The sequence below is a fragment of the Phocoena sinus genome, chromosome 5, assembly GCF_008692025.1.
Source record: "Phocoena sinus isolate mPhoSin1 chromosome 5, mPhoSin1.pri, whole genome shotgun sequence".
Taxonomy (NCBI): Eukaryota; Metazoa; Chordata; class Mammalia; order Artiodactyla; family Phocoenidae; genus Phocoena; species Phocoena sinus.
In genome coordinates this window covers 22,445,716-22,465,979 of record NC_045767.1, presented here as the reverse complement: position 1 = coordinate 22,465,979, position 20,264 = coordinate 22,445,716, and the positions used below count along the sequence as shown (strand labels likewise).

At 37.4% G+C, this 20,264-nt stretch overlaps 1 protein-coding gene and 1 long non-coding RNA gene across 7 annotated transcripts in view; one reads left to right on the top strand and one right to left on the bottom strand.

The window, feature by feature from the left end:
• The first annotated feature begins 908 nt into the window (after positions 1-908).
• The window catches only part of SYNPO2 (synaptopodin 2), a 178,683-nt gene continuing 159,327 nt past the window's right edge, over positions 909-20,264 (top strand). The window contains exon 1 of one of the 2 annotated variants that reach the window (XM_032631848.1): positions 909-1,174. In XM_032631848.1, the coding sequence (XP_032487739.1) occupies positions 1,070-1,174 (105 nt within the window). In that variant the 5' untranslated portion in view covers positions 909-1,069. The remainder of the gene's footprint in view (positions 1,175-20,264) is intronic. The other variant, XM_032631849.1, reaches the window with a different exon arrangement.
• Positions 5,133-20,264, bottom strand: part of LOC116753884 — a 289,521-nt gene continuing 274,389 nt past the window's right edge. For 3 of the 5 annotated variants that reach the window (XR_004349903.1, XR_004349904.1, XR_004349906.1), the window contains 3 exons: positions 13,677-13,908; positions 13,027-13,191; positions 5,133-5,858 (listed from right to left, as the gene is read on the bottom strand). This is a non-coding gene — a long non-coding RNA (uncharacterized LOC116753884). The remainder of the gene's footprint in view (positions 5,859-13,026; positions 13,192-13,676; positions 13,909-20,264) is intronic. The other 2 variants (XR_004349905.1, XR_004349907.1) reach the window with 2 other exon arrangements.

The following is a 20,264-nucleotide window of genomic DNA, read 5'->3' as shown; positions in this document are numbered from 1 at the left end:
GGGAAAATAAAAATGTTCCATTTGTGTAATTTTGGGTAGGTCATATTCAGATTTAAAACGTTAAACTATTTTGGGCCACATATAAAATCAACTTTTATATTGGACCACCCAGACTCAGAACACTAGATGAAAGACTAAAAATAAGAAACTTGTTGGTGACATCGTATTCAGTTGGCTGACTATTCAGGTTTAAGAAGTTTCCTTCCTGTTGAAGAAGGAAGAAAATGAAACACTTATTTAAATTTAAAATACTCCAAACCAGGCAATAGATGTAGTTATAAGAATGTATCTTCCAGGGGGAAATAGTCTCTCCCTCTCTCTTTCTATCTGTCTCTCTTCTCCTTCTTCTGAGCTATATAAGCGCCAGTTCAGAAAAGCACTTTTCAGAGTACAAGGTTTTTGTCTTTTAAAAATAAATGTTTTGCTTTCTTTTATTTCCTGCAGATTAGTTCTGCAGGCTACAGACAGCAAAAGCTAAGAAAAATAATAATTTAACCCACTTAAACTTCTTTTTGTCTGTTTCAATCATCAATGTGGTAATTCTCAAAACATTTGAGAGAATCTAATCCTCTAGTAGTTCACTTCTCAGAGCTCATGTTTTAGGATGTCACTTGCGGCTTGGAGATTAAAACCTTCATCTGTCCTCTACTATTTATAGAATTATTCAATGAAAGTTTTCCTATTATCCTTTCTTTTAAGGGTTGGGTTCTCTCGTTAGAGCTAGAGAACTTTTGTTCCCCTCCCCGCCCCGCATCTTGCCCCAAATGGGGGACATTCTCCTCTGTGTGAGGCTCTTTCCGTTCCTGAAGGTGGGCTGAGCAAAGGAGCGTGACGCAAGAGTGGGCTGTGTGCTTGATGCCTCTAGCGCCTCTGCCGCCTTGTGAAGGAGCCCATTAGCAGCGCAAATTCGAAGCGGCGGCCGGGGCAGCAGCGGCTGCTGCGGCGGAGGCTCTGCGCGCCCCAGTCCTGCCTCCCTAGCGGGAGCCCGAAGCTCACGGCATAGCCTCAACCGCACCCAGGCTTCGTCTGTCTTTTCAAGCTCTTCATGTTACCCAGCTAAAAGAAGAAAATGGGCACCGGGGATTTTATCTGCATTTCCATGACCGGAGGGGCGCCCTGGGGGTTCAGACTGCAAGGTGGCAAGGAGCAGCAGCAGCCCTTACAAGTTGCTAAGGTAGGACCATCGAGGATGGGTTATCACGGTTCTGGGCTGGGAAGGAAAGAATGAAAGCAACCTGTTGATGGTTTTTCAAGTTCTGATCCAGTAGTCTCTATATTAGTTTGATTTTGATGCTGACATTGAATCTTTCTAGGGTGTGGGTTTTTTTGTTTTGTTTTTTGTTTTTACCAAAGAAACTTTGGAGAGTAACATAGAGCACATATGTAATTAGTCAGCCATTAATGGGGAAGAAAGCGTGCCATATTTTATTAGCTGAACAAAAGCCTACGTGATTAGCTTCTTCTCCGGCATCCAGCAAGACACTTGGGGACGTTTCTTCTAGGCAATATTAGGATCTGCAGTTGTTATTGTTTCATGTCACTTTCCTTGGCTCTGGCTGAGGAGAAGTGCTCAGCACAGCATAACCAATTGGCTTGGCTATTTTGGGGCCTCATAAAGTATTGGTAATGACATTTATTATACAGCATTTATGAGAAGCCCAATTTGGGGCAATAATTTTTTAAAAATATGATGAAGATGCCATAAAATCTATTTGAAAGAATACTCTTTTAAGGATTTGGCTAATAAATGCAAAAATCCAAGTACTCTGTTCTATCATGTGCATTCGTCTGGTTAGGTGCTCAAAATAAAATTCAAAGACACTGGAAATATATTTTAAGTACTTAGAGGTAACTTTGAAATGCATCTAATAGTGATTTAAAATATTTTAGATGTTTGTGTTTCCATTAGATTGCTTTTTTTTCTTAGCTCAATATGCTTACCAGTTTGCTTGAGGGGATCTGACATTGTCTAATTGTGATTCAGCTAAAACAAATTTTTAAATACATGAAAATAAGCAGACTTTCACCTGATTGTAATACTAAATTGAAGTACTATAGGAAAGAACATGTTTGATTAATTTCCTGTTTTATACTTACATTAAAAATGTATCTAGATCCTTATGAAATATATGGACCACTGGCCTTTGTAGTTATTCTTCTTTCCCTTTGGCTTTTTTTTTTTTTCTTAATGTTCACTTGAAAAAAGGAGTTTCTTTGAAATTTTCTGCACCCAGGCTTCCATAGGAAAATCCTTTCATAATGCGATGGTGGAATCCTGCCACCTAGTGAAAAATTCAAACATCAGGAATGAAGCATGAAACGGGAGAAAGCAGAAATTTTTAGAACTGAAAAGTTCCTCAGAGATTCCCACTTCAACTCGCTAATTTTAGATGAGGAAAGAACCCTGAGAGGTTAAGTAACTTGCCTCTGGTTTTTGGTCTTCGGCTTGGAACTGGCAGAGTGATTAAAGGGTACAGAAAGGTGGTTGGTTTCACTGTGTTTCTTTAGGAGTCAATGGCAGCCAACATCAGACAAAATATTAATGTCTAATTCAGCGTATACAGAATTCATGAGACTGAAGTGGATTTGTCCCGGGTCTAGAATAGCCGTCGGCTGGCTCCCGTTACTGAGATTTGGGTCCTAATTCCAGCTCTGATCTAACTTGCAGCCGGGCCTGAGACAGATCACCTTTCCTGATTCATCTGATGTGTGTGTCTTTGGGTGTGTGTGCAGAGGGAGAGAGAGACAAAGATTTTGAGTGGGGTGGGAAAAGGAGAGAAGTATGGTGGAAACTGGACTGAGGTTCTATGTTGCTCGAGTTTTCTACAGCCCTATTAGTGTACAGTTTTAGAATCATTTGCCTACCAGTTAAAATGTGGGGACAGGAGTGGCTAGAAGCTGTAATTCCCGGTGGCTCTTTCATAGCCAGACCTACAGAATAGAATGGGTTCTCCCGACTTCTTGATGTGATTATTTCAAAGTGGAACCACTGTGTGATTTTTTGAAGAACTGAAGCAAATTGCTAGTGAAGGGTGTTTTGGAGGTGCTCCTCTGTTGATAGCATCTCTATTACCAGGATTCAAAGAGGCTATTAGTCTGTATGAGGATCAAGAAGTTTAGTCCTGCTCTCCCCCTATCTCTCCTAAAATACCCAGGAAATATATTTTTGGTTTTAAAAAGATCATTATATTAAAGCATCAGGATGTTTGCTTTAATTTTTTAGTTTGTGTTGTTATAAAGTTACTGATTTTAAAATATTATGAAAGCACCTAGATGTTTGCCTTAATTATAGTGTGTGTGTGTGTGTGTGTGTGTGTGTGTGTGTAAAAGAGAGAGAGGGATAGAGAGAGAGAGAGAGAGACAATAATCTATTGTTTTTTCCCCACACATAAAAGTGACCAGAGAGCCTTCTAAAGAAGGTATAATTTCTAAATTTCTTTGGCAATGCCCACTTTTCTTGGTCTGGTTTTATATTTAATTAAAACTTATTATATTTAATTTCTTATTACTAGCATTATTTGTTTCCAAAAACCCTTGGAACAAAGTGCTTGCCAATTTCTACGTTATCAAGGCCACGGCCTCACTGGAATCACTGTTTTTCACTCAAAACATTAAGTCAACTCAATTCTATTAAAGGTCTCTCATTGAGATCAAGGTGAAGTGTATGTTGCTTGGCATAGATTTTCTTCTTTTCCAAGGACTGGTTAAAACTTATTAGAGCCAAGTTACCTCCAAGTAGGAGGATGAATAGAAAAGGGACAGAAAGGCTGAGTAGGGGATGGTTGCTGGCAAACAAAATGCCCACAGTTTTGAAGAACATGCAAAAGAATAGTTTGGAAACTGAAGAGATTATTTTCAAAAAAAAGAAATTTTCACACAGTGCTTAAATCACGCCCCTTAAAATGGGTATGCTACAAAGCTGCTCTTTAGATAACAACAAATTTTTGGCTCGTTGTAAATATCTAGTGTTTAGATTTTCAATAATTCTATATAGAATGAAAATCTAGCAAGCTGAAATAGCAAAGGAAAAACTAGCCTAATATTTTTAGAAAAAGAAAAAAAAGTAATTCTAATATTATTAAGAATGATCAGAATTTAATAGCTTTATAATTCCCAGTAAATATCCTTCTAGTGACATGTTTAGTCATTTTTGAAAGATATTCAAATGTTTTTAGTATTTGGCTCGCTGGCTGAACTGTAGGTGAACCCCAACTTTTAAAGATCACTAACAGAAATATTAATAATAAAAATTTTCATTGACATTGAAGCTCAAGGCCATAAAATTCTGCTTTGTTTTCAAGATAAATTGAATTTCTAAAAGGCCCTAAATAATCAATAACATTGCCCTGGTTTTTAAATGTTTATATATCTTTTAGTTTCTGTTCTAAATATATGTGGTGAGAAGCAAACATTTCTAATACAGAGTCATAAAACAGTACTCTTGCAAGGTATATTTCCAAGACATCATCCACAGAAACAAATTTATTCAGACATAATTACAACATAAAACCCCATTGTGTCTGTGCAGATGTCCTTATGAAAAGTATGTTAGCACTTTTATTTTACAAAACTCTCTTATTTGGAACATCTACTTACATGGCTATGTCCCTGGACATACTCTTGGAAAATCACTTTGGAAAATCTCCACATAAAGAAATGGGGAGAAATTTTTGTTTTGCAAACAAATCTTATGAATGATTCAGAAATAACTCACATTTTGAGAATCAGGAACAAAAAATGTTTAGACTGTTTATTCTTTACATGTTTTAATGGTTAGAAATGGGGAACCTCCCTGGTGGTGCAGTGGTTAAGAATCCGCCTGCCAATGCAGGGTTCACGGGTTCGAGCCCTGGTCCGGGAAGATCCCACATGCCGCGGAGTAACTAAGCCCGTCGAGCCACAACTACTGAGCCTGCGCTCTAGAGCCCGTGCTCCGCAACAAGATAAGCCACCACAATGAGAAGTCCAGGCACTGCAGCGAAGAGTAGCCCCCCTAGCCACAACTAGAGAAAGCCCGCACACAGCAATGAAGACTGAATGCAGCCAAAAATAAATAAATAAATTTATTTAAAATAAAGAAATGGAAGCTTTCTTCAAAAGTATAGACCACTATGGTACTTATTAAAATGAATTTTAATCCAGTTTCAAATAACTTTATTAAAATTTAGATGACAAATTACAATCATCCATTTTATGAGGCAAGGTGGACTTAATGATTCTCATCTATTATTGTATATCCTCTCTTTAAACGTTTGAATAAAAGTATTTAGGCAAAGCACATTCAAATACATAATTCATATCCCTTAGTGACATCAGTGAGGTATCTAAAATGTTTCAGATAGAATAATTCAAGAAACATAGCTATTTTTAAAGGGAAAAATAGGAAAGATTGTGATGTTTAAATATGTATATTTCAGGATAAATGCTCCTTACTACAAATGGAAACCTAGGAACATCTTTATTAGTAAATATGACTGATCACTTAATATTTATTGATTTTTTTGAGCACTTTTTAGAAATTCTAAAAATAGCTATGCTTACAGAAATCCGTGCACACTAGCTAAATCTATTAAGCAGATGTTACATAAAATTTTTATTTTAGAATTGCATGTTTTAAGACAGATCACTTGTTGAAGGACAATGAGATAAAATAATGACTATGACTATGCACGAACCTTGCCATTATCTAGACATAGTCCATATGTAGCTCGCATTTATCAGGCCCTTGTCACATGCCAGGAAATGTTCCAGGTGCATCTCTGGTAGGATGTCTTCTTTGTCAGTGCAGTTGCTGGCCTGCCTAGTGCCTATGTGAACAGTGGGATGGGGGTAGGGAGAGGAAGGTGGGGGGAATAAAACTGGAGAAAGATGCAGGAGGGAAAAGGAGAGAGAAACAGAGAGAGAATGAATAGGAACCTGTCCATTTAGTAAGGCAAGGATCCTTGCATTTCCCATGGATGAACGAATATCACAGAAAGTCATTGGCAGGACTTGAGCCATCTTGCTTGGCCTACCCAGAAAGGCCAAGCTCTTAGCCAGGGGCTGGCAGGAACAAGCTGGCATTGGGGGCTTGGAAGGGCTAGAGAAGTGCTGGACAGGAGCCCTATTTCCTGTGTTAGGGAACTATGCAGGGCAAAGCCCTCCAGGGCTCCTAGAAGGAACCACACAAGTGTCCCCGCATTTGGACACCAGCTGCAGAGAGGACAGTGATGGCCACTCAACATTAACCAGAGAAGCACAAAAACCAAGAAAGAGAGAAATGCCACCTCATTCAGTTATGAATAAATAGATCTACCTTCCCCCTCCTTCTCCAGCCTTCCTTCCTGCCTTCAACCTGGGAGGAGTGGGTGGGAGGCTGGTAAAGGGCAGACAGCACTTTCCTCCTCTTGCCAAGTCCTGGAGCCACAAGCCAGCCACCGTGCTTAGGGAGAATTAGAGTTAGGTGTTAGATCAAAGCTGTAATCGGACTAGACCGTTTTAATAACCAAAAGCCACCAGAAATGCATGGGATCTGACCAAAGTATTATTAAGGGAGGGATTTGGTTTTATAATAGTAGTCAAAAGCAGTTACTAAAAGAAATAAAATAGTTTCACATTTATAACAGAATGATAGGCACTCCTCAAAAACATTAGTTCCATCATACAGGTTCATATTATCAATCACACATACTTGATGTGTGTTAGATTGAAAACTTATCACCAACTCATATGACTTCCATTGACCATGTTGAAGCTATTGTTTCCAGGTAGAATGCATGAAAATCTGACTTTGAGCTTAATGAACTGTAAACTACTTCTTTTTCCTTTTCTCCTTCTTTTGTTGAATGTGAATCAGTACTTTGTAACCTGGGATGCATTTCGTTATTAGGCAGATGCATACCTTTGGTTAAGTCTAAAGAGGTGTTTCTTGAACACCTATTTCTTGAACAACTATTAGAGGCTAGAACTCTCAAGTTAGAAGTACTCTGAACTTTTATTGGGTATTAAACTTTTATTGGGTATAAAGGTGATTGGTTTTTTTTTTAAATAAATTCATACTGCAAATTCCAAAAGTCAGTATGTAATATCATTGGGACATACACATTATACCTAACTGGATAACATTTGCATATTTTTCATGGTAATGGTTTTAAAAGACAGGTCAGCTTCCAAAATAATTTAGCTCCCTCTGTTAGTTAATGTATTGAGGAATATAAGCTAATTTATATATTTGGCTACAAATACTTCATTTGTTTATCCTACAATCGTCTTAGTGTGTTAACATATATTATCTCCTTTGATACTGGTGGGGTAGACAAAGTTTTATTATTCTCAGTTTATAGATGAAAAAAACTGATTCTGAAAAAAATTATTTGAAAAAAATCTTATATAAAACAGCCTTAAGTCAAATATAATTCTTTCCCTCTAGCAGGGGCATCATATCACTCTCTGCATCATCCTGGATAAGAGAACAGGATATCATTTAGTAATGCTGAACATTGCAGTGACTTCGATACAGAATTGTATCAGAATGTCACCAATCTAAGATTTGATCTTTAAAAGCATTTGTAATGATTTTTTCTTTTAATGGGCCTGAGGGCCCGTTAGGGGTTTTTATAATCTTCCTGTAAGGATTACAGGAAACGCATCTCTGAGCTAACGTGCAATGAGAGACAAGACTGGAAAGGGAACTGGTTTACTTGTAAATAAACCTGAAAAATAGATGGACTCCAAAATGTTTATTGTGTCTGTTCTAACAGATTCATGATGAAACCAAATGCATGAGGTTTTTGTAAAAGGAAATGGAGAATTCCTGCATCAGCTTCATTAAATAATCTGAAAGAGTAAACAACTTCATGAAGTTAAAAGCTCATCTGAGAAACAGATATAACATTTGCTCTTTGGGGAATATTTCATTGTTTGACCACCTCAGTGAGAACATATTTACAGTATTGAATTATCTTAGGCACTTAATTTTTCTGAATTATTTACCATTCTTTTCTTATTATTAAAAAGCAGAAATGGCCACATTCCCAACAAACTGTATCTTCAAAGTCTTTGTGAAATCCATTGGCATGTGGCAGATCATCAGCGATAGTAGATATAGTTTTGTGTTATGACGGTCTGGACGTAGTTTTCCTTAACTTGTGTATACATCTGGTGTGTTTCAGATAAAGTACTAAAAAATGTGGTGGATTTACTCTTTGAAACATTATAAATGAAAGATTGTGTCACTTGATTATGTAACAAATAGTTTTCCTATCCACTGGTTTTTGGTTTTTTATAATCTTACTCACCCAAGACTAGCTTTTCCACTTTTCTTTGGAAGCAGTGTGAAACAAAAGTTTTCTGAAACAAAAGTTTTCTGAAACAAAAGTATCAGAAACTTTTGTTTCTGATAAAACAATGTAGTGGATGACTTTTCCTGAACAGAACTATGTGTTTGTGTTCTATCTGATCCTACTTAGGCAATACTCCTTCCTTTATCAAAACTTACCTGGCTTGAATTTCACCGTTTTAGGACACAGATTATTTTTTTCCAGAAGAAATCTATAATAATGTTCAGAGTATCATTTTCCTCCCAACATCTTATTGCCTTCTGGAGATAATTTTAAGAAACTCATATTAATGTTTACTGGGTGCTGGACAATTCTTTGATCACCTTTTAAATATAATGGAGAACCCTGTGAGGTTACCCCCATTTAAGATCCCCATTACAGAGGCAGAAAGTGGTTAAGTGACTTCTTTGGGTCACACAGGTAGGTAGGGGCAGACCTGGGGTTCGCCCAGTTTGACTCTGGGGTTTGTCTTCTAAGCTCCTACACACATTTTGGGGTTCAGTGTAGTTTGAACAGCCAGTTAAGAAGGGAAGAAAGACCTCAACAGACCATGGTGGAAAGATTTTTGTGGTCCCATAAACTACACCTACTTCTTCTGTTCTGACTTTAAGTATATTTTCACTAATTTAAATTAGTGTCAGATCACTATTTGAAACTTTTGTTTCTGGAACAAATAATTTAGGAAATGAAATAGAAACAGACTAGAAACTTTCATAATTCTGTCTTCTGAAGGATAGATTTAAAAATTTTTTTCTAATCAGATTTCCCATGTCTTCTTAGCAAATATGACATGCTACTTTATTATTATTATTATTTGTTTTTGTCTTTGGCTGTGCTCTGCAGATTACGGGATCTTAGTTCCCTGACCAGGGATTGAACCCAGGCCACGGTAGTGAAAGTGCCAAGTCCCAACCACTGGACCACCAGGGAATTCCATGCTACTTTACTTTTTTATTTTGAATTTTATGTATTTTTTATACAGCAGGTGCTTATTAGTTATCCATTTTATATATATTAGTGTATATATGCATGCTACTTTATTTTTGAAGCAAAAATTTTCTAGCAGTAGGACCATGTTTGAGAATTTTACCATGTAGCTTAAGACACATTAAAGGGGTATGAAATCAACTCACTGAGGTGGAAACTGGCGGTACTGAATTTACCTTCTCAGTAGCTCACTCACTTCCTGCTCGGTGTGTCTACTCCCACTCCTTCAGCTCAGGCCTTCACTAGCTGTCTCTTCGATAACTACCTTGGCCTTTTAACTGTCTCCCTGCTTTGGGTTTCACAGTCCTCAGGTTCATGATACAGAGAGCTGCCAGAGAGATTGTTCTAAATCACCTGTTATACCACTTCTAAAAATACTTCAAAGTCTCCCCATCATATCATCAAAATAACTATAACATTAAAAAAAAATCTCTGTACAATTAAGTGCTTTATGTATTATATCATTCACAGTAGGCTTAACTACCCTTTTTTTTCACAGACGGGAAAACTGAGTCTTAGAGGAGTTAGGTGAATAACTAAGGTTGTAGAGCAGGTCCAGGCAGGCCTAGGACAGAGGCCAGTTGGACACCAAAGTGCATGCTCTGAACGACCCCCTGTACTCCCGATATCACTGCAACATGCTTTATAGATTCCAGTATTTATTAAATGTGAGTTTTTATTCAATTAACCATATTGATGACATCCTGCAGCACTTTTGTCTTCCATTTATTTTGCTTCTCTCTTCAACTTAACTTGCCTACAAATAATGTACTGAATGGATTTTATGTGTGGCACTTCATAACCTACCCTAGAATCTTTTCTTTGTTAATCCTTGTTAAGGCAGCTACTTCATCAGTGGTTTTATTTACATTTTTCCCATAAAACATTGATTTTTTAAAAAAATTAAAGAATTCGTTTATTTTGAGAACTTATCTCCAGTATTTTTCTGTATCGGCTCTCCAAAGGAGTAGTTCTTCATCTATTTCAGTATTGAAATAGAATCAAGAAAATACTATAGGCTGGGATATACCAGAAACATATGTTCTTTTATTTAACTTTACAGCAAAACTCCTCCAACTTGTAGGTTGGTCTAATATTATTTCTACCAATTTCCTGGTTTTTCTTTACATCTTCAACAATATTTGCTGATAAAAAATCTATCTCGGTTTGTTGCCATATTGTATTATTTTAACCATTTTAAAATGCATCCATGAGAAGCTTTCTAAACATTATCATTTGGTTTAATTCTGTAATGTTTTAAATCGAGTATTGCCTGACTTCAACCACTGTTAAAAAAAAAACAAATCTGGAAGTTTTTCATGCTCTGGATGCTTGGTTATGAAATATCTTAGTCCTGACTACTTCATACTAACACTAGCTGATATCATAGAGCACAATAAGGCAAAGTTCCTCTCTGACAACAGTGGATATAAATCCGTATTCCAAATAGTGTTCTTGGTAATTTTGAATACTTTACCTACCTGTCACATATGATTAAACAGTAATGGTGTTTAATCTCGCTACATGGCTGATGAAGAGTTTCTGAAGGAATATATATCTTTTTCTCTTGTGCCTGAAATGTAGATGTTATCTTTAATCAATAGCTGCCTTTCAGGAATATTTTAAACTTGTGTCATTTTGTGAGGGTTAAAACTAGATAATAACATGGAAATTCATTTAATCAAGCACCGTAAAACATAATATATTGCAAGACAATGAACATATGAGGAAGCCTCTTTCCCCTCTGCCGTGTTAGGAGCCCCTGTCCCCTGTTCGGTGGCATCACCTCAAGTACTACATGAAACTCATAACTATCTGGACCAGACTGGACCAGGGTACTGGTGTCAATCCATATATGAAAGTAGATTAAACATTAGTTAGAGCTCCTTCTCATTTTTTAGTTGAAAATAAAAGTCCATGGGAGTTCCAGTTGGCTTGGCAGATAGTGGGGGAAGCCTTCCAGGCATAGGGCAGTACAAGTACAAGAGCCCTGGGACAGAAGCATGCTTGGCACATTCAAGGAACTGTGAAGACGCCAGTGTAGCTGGCACACATTTCCATGAGAAATTACTATAAGAAGTCCAGTCTTTCACAGTGATAAATATGAAAAACTCTCTCCCGGGAACCCTGACCATGACGTTATGTTCCCATCATTAGATGATTAACATACTGGTCCTAGAGAATGACTTTGAGCTGTTTTCTTCATAGTTCCTCTTCATCCATTTCAGTTTTTCATAATGTAACAGCCTACTGGCCGGTCTTTAGAACACTTTATTTAAATGAATTATTACTACCACTTCTTATGTAGATGTTTGGTTAAAAATTCTATTAACCTTTCCTCTTCCTCTGACATTGATTATCCCAGTGAGAGAAGAAGAATTTAAGGAGTGTCAAATAGAATTTGATACATAGATCCTGTTTATTTTGACTTCAGTGTCAGACCTAGAGCAAAGAATTTTATTATATTTTCTAGTTTGTCTTAATTTCATTTCTCCTTCAAAAAAAAGATGATCTTATTTAGATATTATTTGGAAACTGACCCATTGAAAGGATACGAGCATTTTAATGCTGGCTACCACTTACCGTGTAGGTTTAAACACATTTTTCTGAGCCTCAGTTTCCTTATCTGTAAAATAGCATACTGTGTAATGGAATTGCTGTTTTTGTAGATTAAAAATGTCACCAGTTTTACAGGTGAGGAATCTGAGATCCAAGGAATCAGTTAATAATATGTCTTGTGATACTTTTAAAAGATTGTATATTAAGATAATACTTGGGCTTCCCTGGTGGCGCAGTGGTTGAGAGTCCGCCTGCCGATGCAGGGGACACGGGTTCGTGCCCCGGTGTGGGAGGATCCCGCGTGCCGCGGAGCGGCTGGGCCCGTGAGCCATGGCCACTGAGCCTGCGCGTCCGGAGCCTGTTGCTCCGCGGCGGGAGAGGCCACAACAGTGAGAGGCCCGCGTACCGCAAAAAAAAAAAAAAAAAAAAAAAAAAAAGATAATACTTGACACAGAGTAATCATGCAGTAAAGGAGTCTGTCGTTGTTATTATTATTTTAATTAGAGGAGGAAGTAACTGTCTTCTACACAAATTTATTTTCTTCAGAAATTAAGAAAAGTGGTAATCCGATCTCTTGTACTCCAGATATCAAATGAAAGTTAAGAGCACAAAAGCTAAATAAACTATTTGTGATGATTCTTTTACCCAGGGCAATTTTTCATTGTTGATAAAATGCAACATTTCACAAAATGTTTGTAAGTATTTATTACAAATCAAGATTTCTTTGTTATGCAGTTTAATCAGCTTGAGGCAGTAAACCCTTAAGTTATACATTTTACAAGGCCAAATAAAATGATTGTCCCGCTTAAAAATAGTACAGATTTTTTTTTTATTGGAGTATAGTTGATTTACAGTGTTGTGCTGATTTCTTCTGAGTACAGATTTTTAAAAGGAAAATACCTCAAGGCATGAAGAATTATTTGCCTATATTTATGTTGAGCTCTGTTTAGAGCAAGTAAACTCTGACTCTTTCAATCATATTAGTCTCTGGGCTTCAGTTCTCTCATTTATAAAATGGGGATAGTGTTAGCACCTAGCTCCAAGGATTGTTCTCAGGGTTAGAAATTGAGCATGCAAATTACTTAACACACAGGAAACATTCAAGGGTTTTTAAAAATTACTGCTATCACATTTGCGGTTATTCTAATTTTATTTAACCAACCTTTATAAAATTGAAGGGTTATCTGCTGTCTTCTTTGCAATGCCTTTTGAGATCCGGATCTCAGTATCATAAGAAGGGCTTCTGCAGTCCTCAGGATCTCTCCCTGTGAGATGGCATGTAATGGTTTCAGAATGTGGCCTTATGTTCACTCAGTAAGCCATCGTCCTTTCATTGGAAACAGCATATGGAAATCATCACAAAGAGAAGGAATCATTTCAAGTGCTTTGAAAATATAAAAGAAAAATAAATTGTCCCTGGTAAGTAAATATAGGACGCTGATCTCTGAATAGTCAGGAAAACTCTGTGCCAGGGCCTTTGGGGAAGCCTAATGAGCATTTCAGTCCCTCCTCCCAACCCCCCACTCTTGTCTTCTAAATTAGAAGTTGTTGCTATATAAGGCTGCTTTTTCTAAGTAAATGATAGTAGTTAAACTCTGTGTATTTTTAGCTTTTCAAACAGTGGAAAGTTATTTTCATCAGTCAAGATCAAGCTAAAATGAAAAAGTTTGTGAAAGGTTTAGGCCTTGGGAGTCAGGTACTACCATAGCAGTCACCTTTATTTTTATTTCTTTCATGAAAAACATAACATTTTCCACTGGATGGTGCTCAGCATGACGGATATTAGATTGAATTGTGTAACTATTACATTACAAGTATGGCCTGCTGCAGGGAGTCAAAACGCAGTGACCCATTTTCAGGTCTCCAATCTTTTGGCCGCCTGCCTGCCAGATGGGGAAATGTTGGTCAGAACAATTTCATCCTGAGGCAGAGCTGCAATCTGGGAGAGAAAGCTCATCGCTGTCTGCTTCTTCTGTGCCAAAATGACCATGTAGCTTCATGTTGAGTGAGTTACCAAGGGTTTCCTTCAGCTGCAGGCGCAGGACTGAGAGTAGACACAAATTCAATTAAGGATCCCATTATGATGTCTTCCATTCTGTTTTTTATTACCCTCAACTTCTCTTACCCTCTGTTTCTTTTTCTTATTTGAGAAGGAAAATTCCTTCTTCTCTGTCTTCACTGCCCCCATTCTCTTAATTCTCATTCTTTATCTATAAAGAATCTCTCTATTCTTTTTATGCCTCTCTTTCCCCCTATAGCTTCCTAAGCAAGACACCTAATCTGATGTTGCCTTATCTGCAGAAGAAAAAAGGAATGATATCATGTGCGTGTGTGTGTGTGTGTGTGTGAGAGAGAGAGAGAGAGAGAGAGAGAGAGAGAGAGAGAGAGAGAGAAAGTTCTGCATACATTTCTCTTTCTTAATTGATTTTCATGGAAAGATAAAAACATGCTGGATTTTTTGATTCAGAGCTGAGATGAACAAGTATGGAGAATTACTTTCCAGGAGTGTGTTTCCACAGTCCAGGCCTTCTCTTATAGAAACTCCTTTTCAAGGTTTTTAAGGCCCTTTGCCTCCTATCACTGTCTCTGGTCTGAGCAGCTTGCTTCTTCCGGGGAGGCTGTTCTCATTTTCTCCTGAACTTGACATGTTAATTCTTCTCCCAGGTCTCTATGACTTTGCCCATGATCTTTTCTGCAATGGAATGTTTATATTTATTTCTCCCAGGCACATAGTAGGTATGCAATAAAGACTATTATTTTTTAATTGACTGATTAATAATGATTCTCCTTTTTAATTCAGTAAGGGATAAAATTGCATTCAGTTGAAAGCAAGTACACATTGTTTGAGGAAGTTCATAAATTTTATCAGAAGCTTGAAGGATAAATGTTTTGAATGATAAGGATAAATGAGTGGTTCAGAATCTGTATCAAAGGCAAGTAGGAGCCAGGACATGATTCTGCCACAGGATTAAAGAAGAGGGTAAAGGGCAGGGAGCAGGGGACTGGGATGGCAGGGTAGCACAGCATGAAACAAGGGCATTCTTCCTTTAGAAGTACTCACACTGTGGTCAAACCATGGCTCTTACTCAGGCCCCAGGCTCCTGGAGCTAGAGTAGCAAAGAGTGACTTCAGACCACAGTATGCCTTCCTATTTTGTACTTAGCAAACAAATATTATTGTTTTGGTAGAGCTAAAGGCTATGATAAAGAAGCTTCTTTCTCATTGGTATTTCTTGTTTAAAAGTTTGCATCTTCCACACTTATATTGTCACCTTACTCTTTGAAAGCAGGAGCCTAGCTCTTGGCATCTTCTAAAACAGTGCTCTTCAAGGTGAATGACATACACATATGTGTAACTAGGTACTTAAGCCATATTCTTATTAAAAGGTTGTTGAATAAATGAATGAATGAGTAAATGTATATCTTCTATTCTTTAGTGTGAGAATGGCAACTACTGAAAAGCCTGATTATGCTGAAGCTTTATCTGATGCTTTTTTAATGAGCAATTTGTTTAAAGGGTAATTAGAAGAGTGATATATATGCTTTATATGTGTATGTGTTCCTATTTTTATTTGATATTATGTAGTTACCAGATGCCAATTCAAGAGGTTCAGTGAAAAGACCATTGATTGGACTGGAAATCAGGAGGCCTGAATTTTAGGCATTGGTCTAACTTGACTTTACTCTGTGACCTTAACTAAAATTGTCTGACTCAATTTCTCTATTTATAAAAGGAAAGATTTAGAATATGTAATTTTAAGGTTCCTTTTAGCTAGGGTCTATTTTAAATCAAGAAGATAAAAGATGAGGGACTTCCCTGGTGGCGCAGTGGTTAAGAATCCGCCTGCCAACGCAGGTGACACAGGTTCGATCCCTGGTCCAGGAAGATCCCACATGCTGCGGAGCAGCTAAGTCCACATGCCACAACTACTGAGCCTGCTCTCTAGAGCCCATGAGCCACAACTACTGAAGCCCTCGCACCTAGAGCCTGTGCTCCACAACAAGAGAAGCCACAGCAATGAGAAGCCCGCGCACCGCAACAGAGTAGCCCCCACTCTCTGCAACTAGAGAAAGCCTGCATGCAGCAACGAAGGCCCAATGCAGCCAAAAATAAATAAATAAATATTTTTTAAAAAAAAGGTAAAAGATGAAAGAAAACACCCATGAATGGTCATATTTTCTCTGTTAACTTGAAAAATAAAGCAGTATTTTCTGGAAGGGCATTTCTTTATACAGCATTTTTATCGGACTTTAATTCTCATTTCTCCAAACCATAATTTGCAGGACGTATATGTAATAAATAAATAAATAAATAAATGAGTAAAACAAAAACTCTCAAAATGGTATCAATTTAATGTGCTTTTTGGCTAGATTTTACTTTTTTAATGCTTAAAATTGTACTGCAGTGAATTACTACTGAATTCAGCATTTTCTGATTTTTTTTTTTTTTTGGTAAATGCTTTATTCTTTCCTTATTATTTTTCTAAATAAAGAGGTAGTTCCCTAGCATACACAAATGTAATCAACATGTTTTTAAAATATCATTAAGAATTCATGGATTTAAATACAATTGATGTTTTTATAAATCTAACTTATTTACTCAAACTCTGGATCTGACATGATTTACAGCCTTTAAGCTTTGTTTTCCTTACCCTACTTAGAAACCCCAGAGAGACGGTGGATAGAGATTATCTCATAGATTAAAACCACTCATTCTGACCTACCTGTTCACTTATACAACAAATTTTAATTTGACGGAGAAGAGGGAATGTGCTTGATATTCTTCATCTATTCTTTAAACGCCTCTCATTTGTGTAAAATGTGTCAAAGAGAAAAAGGAGATAGTCCTTGGTAAACTTGCACTGGATTAGTTTAGCTCCACATCTTGAAGTGCAGTATTTTGAATCAAATCATGGTTCTTCCTCACAAATGGATTAAAGCCTATCTTTAAAAAAATAGCTAGAACTGAAAATGGCTTTTATTTTTGGATTATAAAAAATGACACAGTCATTGTAAAAAAATTCAATTACAGAAAAGGATAAAAATAAAATAAAAATCATACCATCCAGAAATAACACGTTATTAACATTTTGGTGAATGAATCCTCAGTCCCCTCTCTGCACACACAGCAACTTACAGTCATACTTACATTCAACTCCATGTAAAAAGAATGGAACTAAATGTGCTTTCTTATTAAACACACAACATAAGCATCTTTCTGTGTCAATGAATCCTGATTTACATCGTCTCTTTAATGACTGCATAGACTTACATCGTATGGATTGACCATAATTTATATAATCCATTCCCTATTAAACATATAAGTTATTTATAATTTTTCACCATTACAAATAGTGTTCATATGAATACTTTTGTATATATAAAATATATCTGTGTGCTTATCTGATCATTCCTATAGAATTAATCCCTAAAAGTAGTCTGAGAGTAGGCTATATTTTTTTAGTGAAAATGAAGAGTATCTGAATTAATTTCAGGCCAACTGTTATATGCAAAGAGATATTTTCTTATCATGTACATGTCACTCATTATTATGCTAGTCAGTATAATTCTCTTTGGCTGATAAAATAAGTAAATGTCAAGATCACATAATCTAGGTAACATACTTTCATTCTGAAACATTTAAAAATATTGATAGTGATTTGTAACTTTTAAAAATGTCTTGAAAGAAAAATTTTTGAGAGAAAAAATTCCCACATGTTCCAGTTCCATTAAATTTCCAGATTGTTTCAAGATAAAAATTTTGTATAAAGATGATCAGTGTCTTAAAAGTAAGGGACAAGGAGGTATTAATGCCTAGGGAATCAGGGTTTGCAGCTTTCCATGGAATAATCAAGATGGTATAGTCAGATAAATCAGAACTTTAAAAACTTATCTTAAAGAAATAATTAAACTCTGATATCTCTCTTTTGAAAGACATGTGAAAATAGGTTGTATACATGATAAAGCCACATACAAAAGTATTGTTATAAATATCATTGTAGTATTGTTTTCTTAGAGTCACAGGGTCAGTTTCTAGAGGAGCCTTCCCTGTAGGAAACACATCATTGAAATTTAGGTCTTAGAATTCTTTTTTTTTTGGTTTTAATTTATTAAAAGTATTGCAAAACTGGTGTTTAGTTTTTATTATAGTTTATATAATTTTGTTTTAATATAATTAAAAGTCCCTAACTTGTCTGATACATAATATAAAGGATCATACCTACAGAATATGAAGCATGGAGGAATGACAACCTCTGGTTTACTGTTCAGTTCGCTGGTGCTGCAGAAGGGGTCTTAGACAGACCCAGCAGCCTGGCCCGGAGCAGGGCCCCAGGAGGAATGACTCTGTGCTGAGATGTGAGCGCATTGCTCATATGTACTCTCAGACATCCTATAGGCATCAACAAAAAGTACTGGTGATTGTAAATTTGCCCTTAGAGAAGCAGAATATGAAAGGTAAAGCTCCTTGTGTTGGAATATCCAAAGGATAGAAACTTACACACCTGGAGACCATCTATTCCATGTACGTGGCCCTCAGTTTAATTTTGTGGAGGCAATGGGGCTGGTCCTGAGTGAGCCCAAGAGAAAAACATGTCCATGGGATGTCATGACATAGAGTAGGTGACATGTTTGGGTGTGTGCGAGAGGGAAGAGCCTGTGGGAAATGGAGGTGCCTTTTCCCCAGCCTTGCTGGGGTGTGGGCGGGGGACAACCTTTTACTCCAGTAGAGGGAGAGTATGTTGCAGCAGTAGGAACTGTCTTCTGCGAAACTAAGGGTATTAGCTGTGTCAGCGTCCTAGTGACAATGTGTGACACAGTGCTGTGGAAAGGTGTGCTCTGGCCCTTCCTTCTCATACATAGGAGGGGGTGGCAGGGACTGGAGACATTGCAGTTTAACCCCTTGAAGATTTTACAGGTCTCCAGCTTTGTACACAGGAACCTCAACACTCCTAGAAGAGAGGCAGCTTTGTCTTGGAGACTTCTGGAAAGAGTGGTTGATGGGGCAGACGTGGGTGGATTATGGACCACACCCATCCTCGGGAAGGCTGCCACATAAGGATGTGAGTGAACTTGTCCCTGAGTACGCAGGAGGAGATAGCAAACTTCTAATTATTAGTGTCCCTGGGGGCATTGTGATTATATGTATATCTATGTGATTTCCAGAGAGCACAGCCTGGGTGCTTATCTCTGACTCTTTCTAGAAGTTGATATCCATATACCAAAAGCTATCTGTAAACTACAAATGAGATGACTCAGCAGTTGCACAATGGCATTTCCTGGTCTCTCCCAGCATGCTCCTGGTCGCTCCCATTTGTGGAAGACAGATGACCTGAACATGATTCCCCACCCCCCATTGTTTGGTTTTCCATTTCCAGAGCCTGTGTTCTGCAGTGACCCCCATATCATTAATCTAGCTGAAATGCTGAATGTTCTCAGGTTCCTTCTGTGTTGCTGCTTTTCATCTAGAGTCTGTCTTTGCATCAACCCATGTTGCTGTTTTTCACTGTTTTAGCTCTAAAGGGTGCTGCAGGTGCGGAGAGAAACCCTGACTTTGTAGCCCCAAACGCTTCCTTTGAACCAGTTCCTCCTTATGATAGGTTGGCCTTATGGCAAATGATGCTGTGGAGAATGCAGACGCCATCATTCAACTTGGCTTTTCCTTTTCTGTGCTGAGACTTTGTTCTTCTTTCTGTCCCTTAATTTGCTTTTGACCTTGCTGAACATGCCTCTGCTCATATCTAAAAGAGGAGTGTTGCACTGGGGATTTCCGTTTTCACAACACTCAAAATCACTTAATCTTCATGAGCACAAATGCTTAGATATTACTTGTTTAATTTTGTGAATGTGTTTATGGGAAATAATGGTGTTTCTAAGTACTGCCAGTTTCTGCTAATTGATAGGATAGACAGGGGAAACTGCTTCACTGACCTCCAAAAAAAAAAAAAAGAGAGAGAAGAATGCTTTTAGGGACCAGGACTTTAGAAGATTTTGACTACCTCCAAGCATTTCATAGAAAAGCAATATTGTTTAAAAGCTTAGCTTGTGGGTGGATGTGTGTGGGAGGAGGTAGGGGAACCCAGTCCAATAGGTCATTTTAAGCTAGGTTAGAGGAACACAGCGCCAGAACACATCTTTCGTTCTTATCTTACCCAGCCATTTTTTTCCTAACAATCCTTCAAAGTTTAGTTCAGTCCAGTTGTTTTCATGAATCTCTCCCCAAACAAAATATGAGTACTTTAGTCTCTAAAACTGTCAATGCCATGTATTGTCAATGCCCAAGCATTTGGTGCTTAATCATACATTGCTAATGTATTTGATGTTTCATAAGTGTGTGTTTTTGCCAAAGAAAATGCTAAGTTCCTTAAAGGCAGGGAGTATATTTTGCATTTCTTTTATCTGA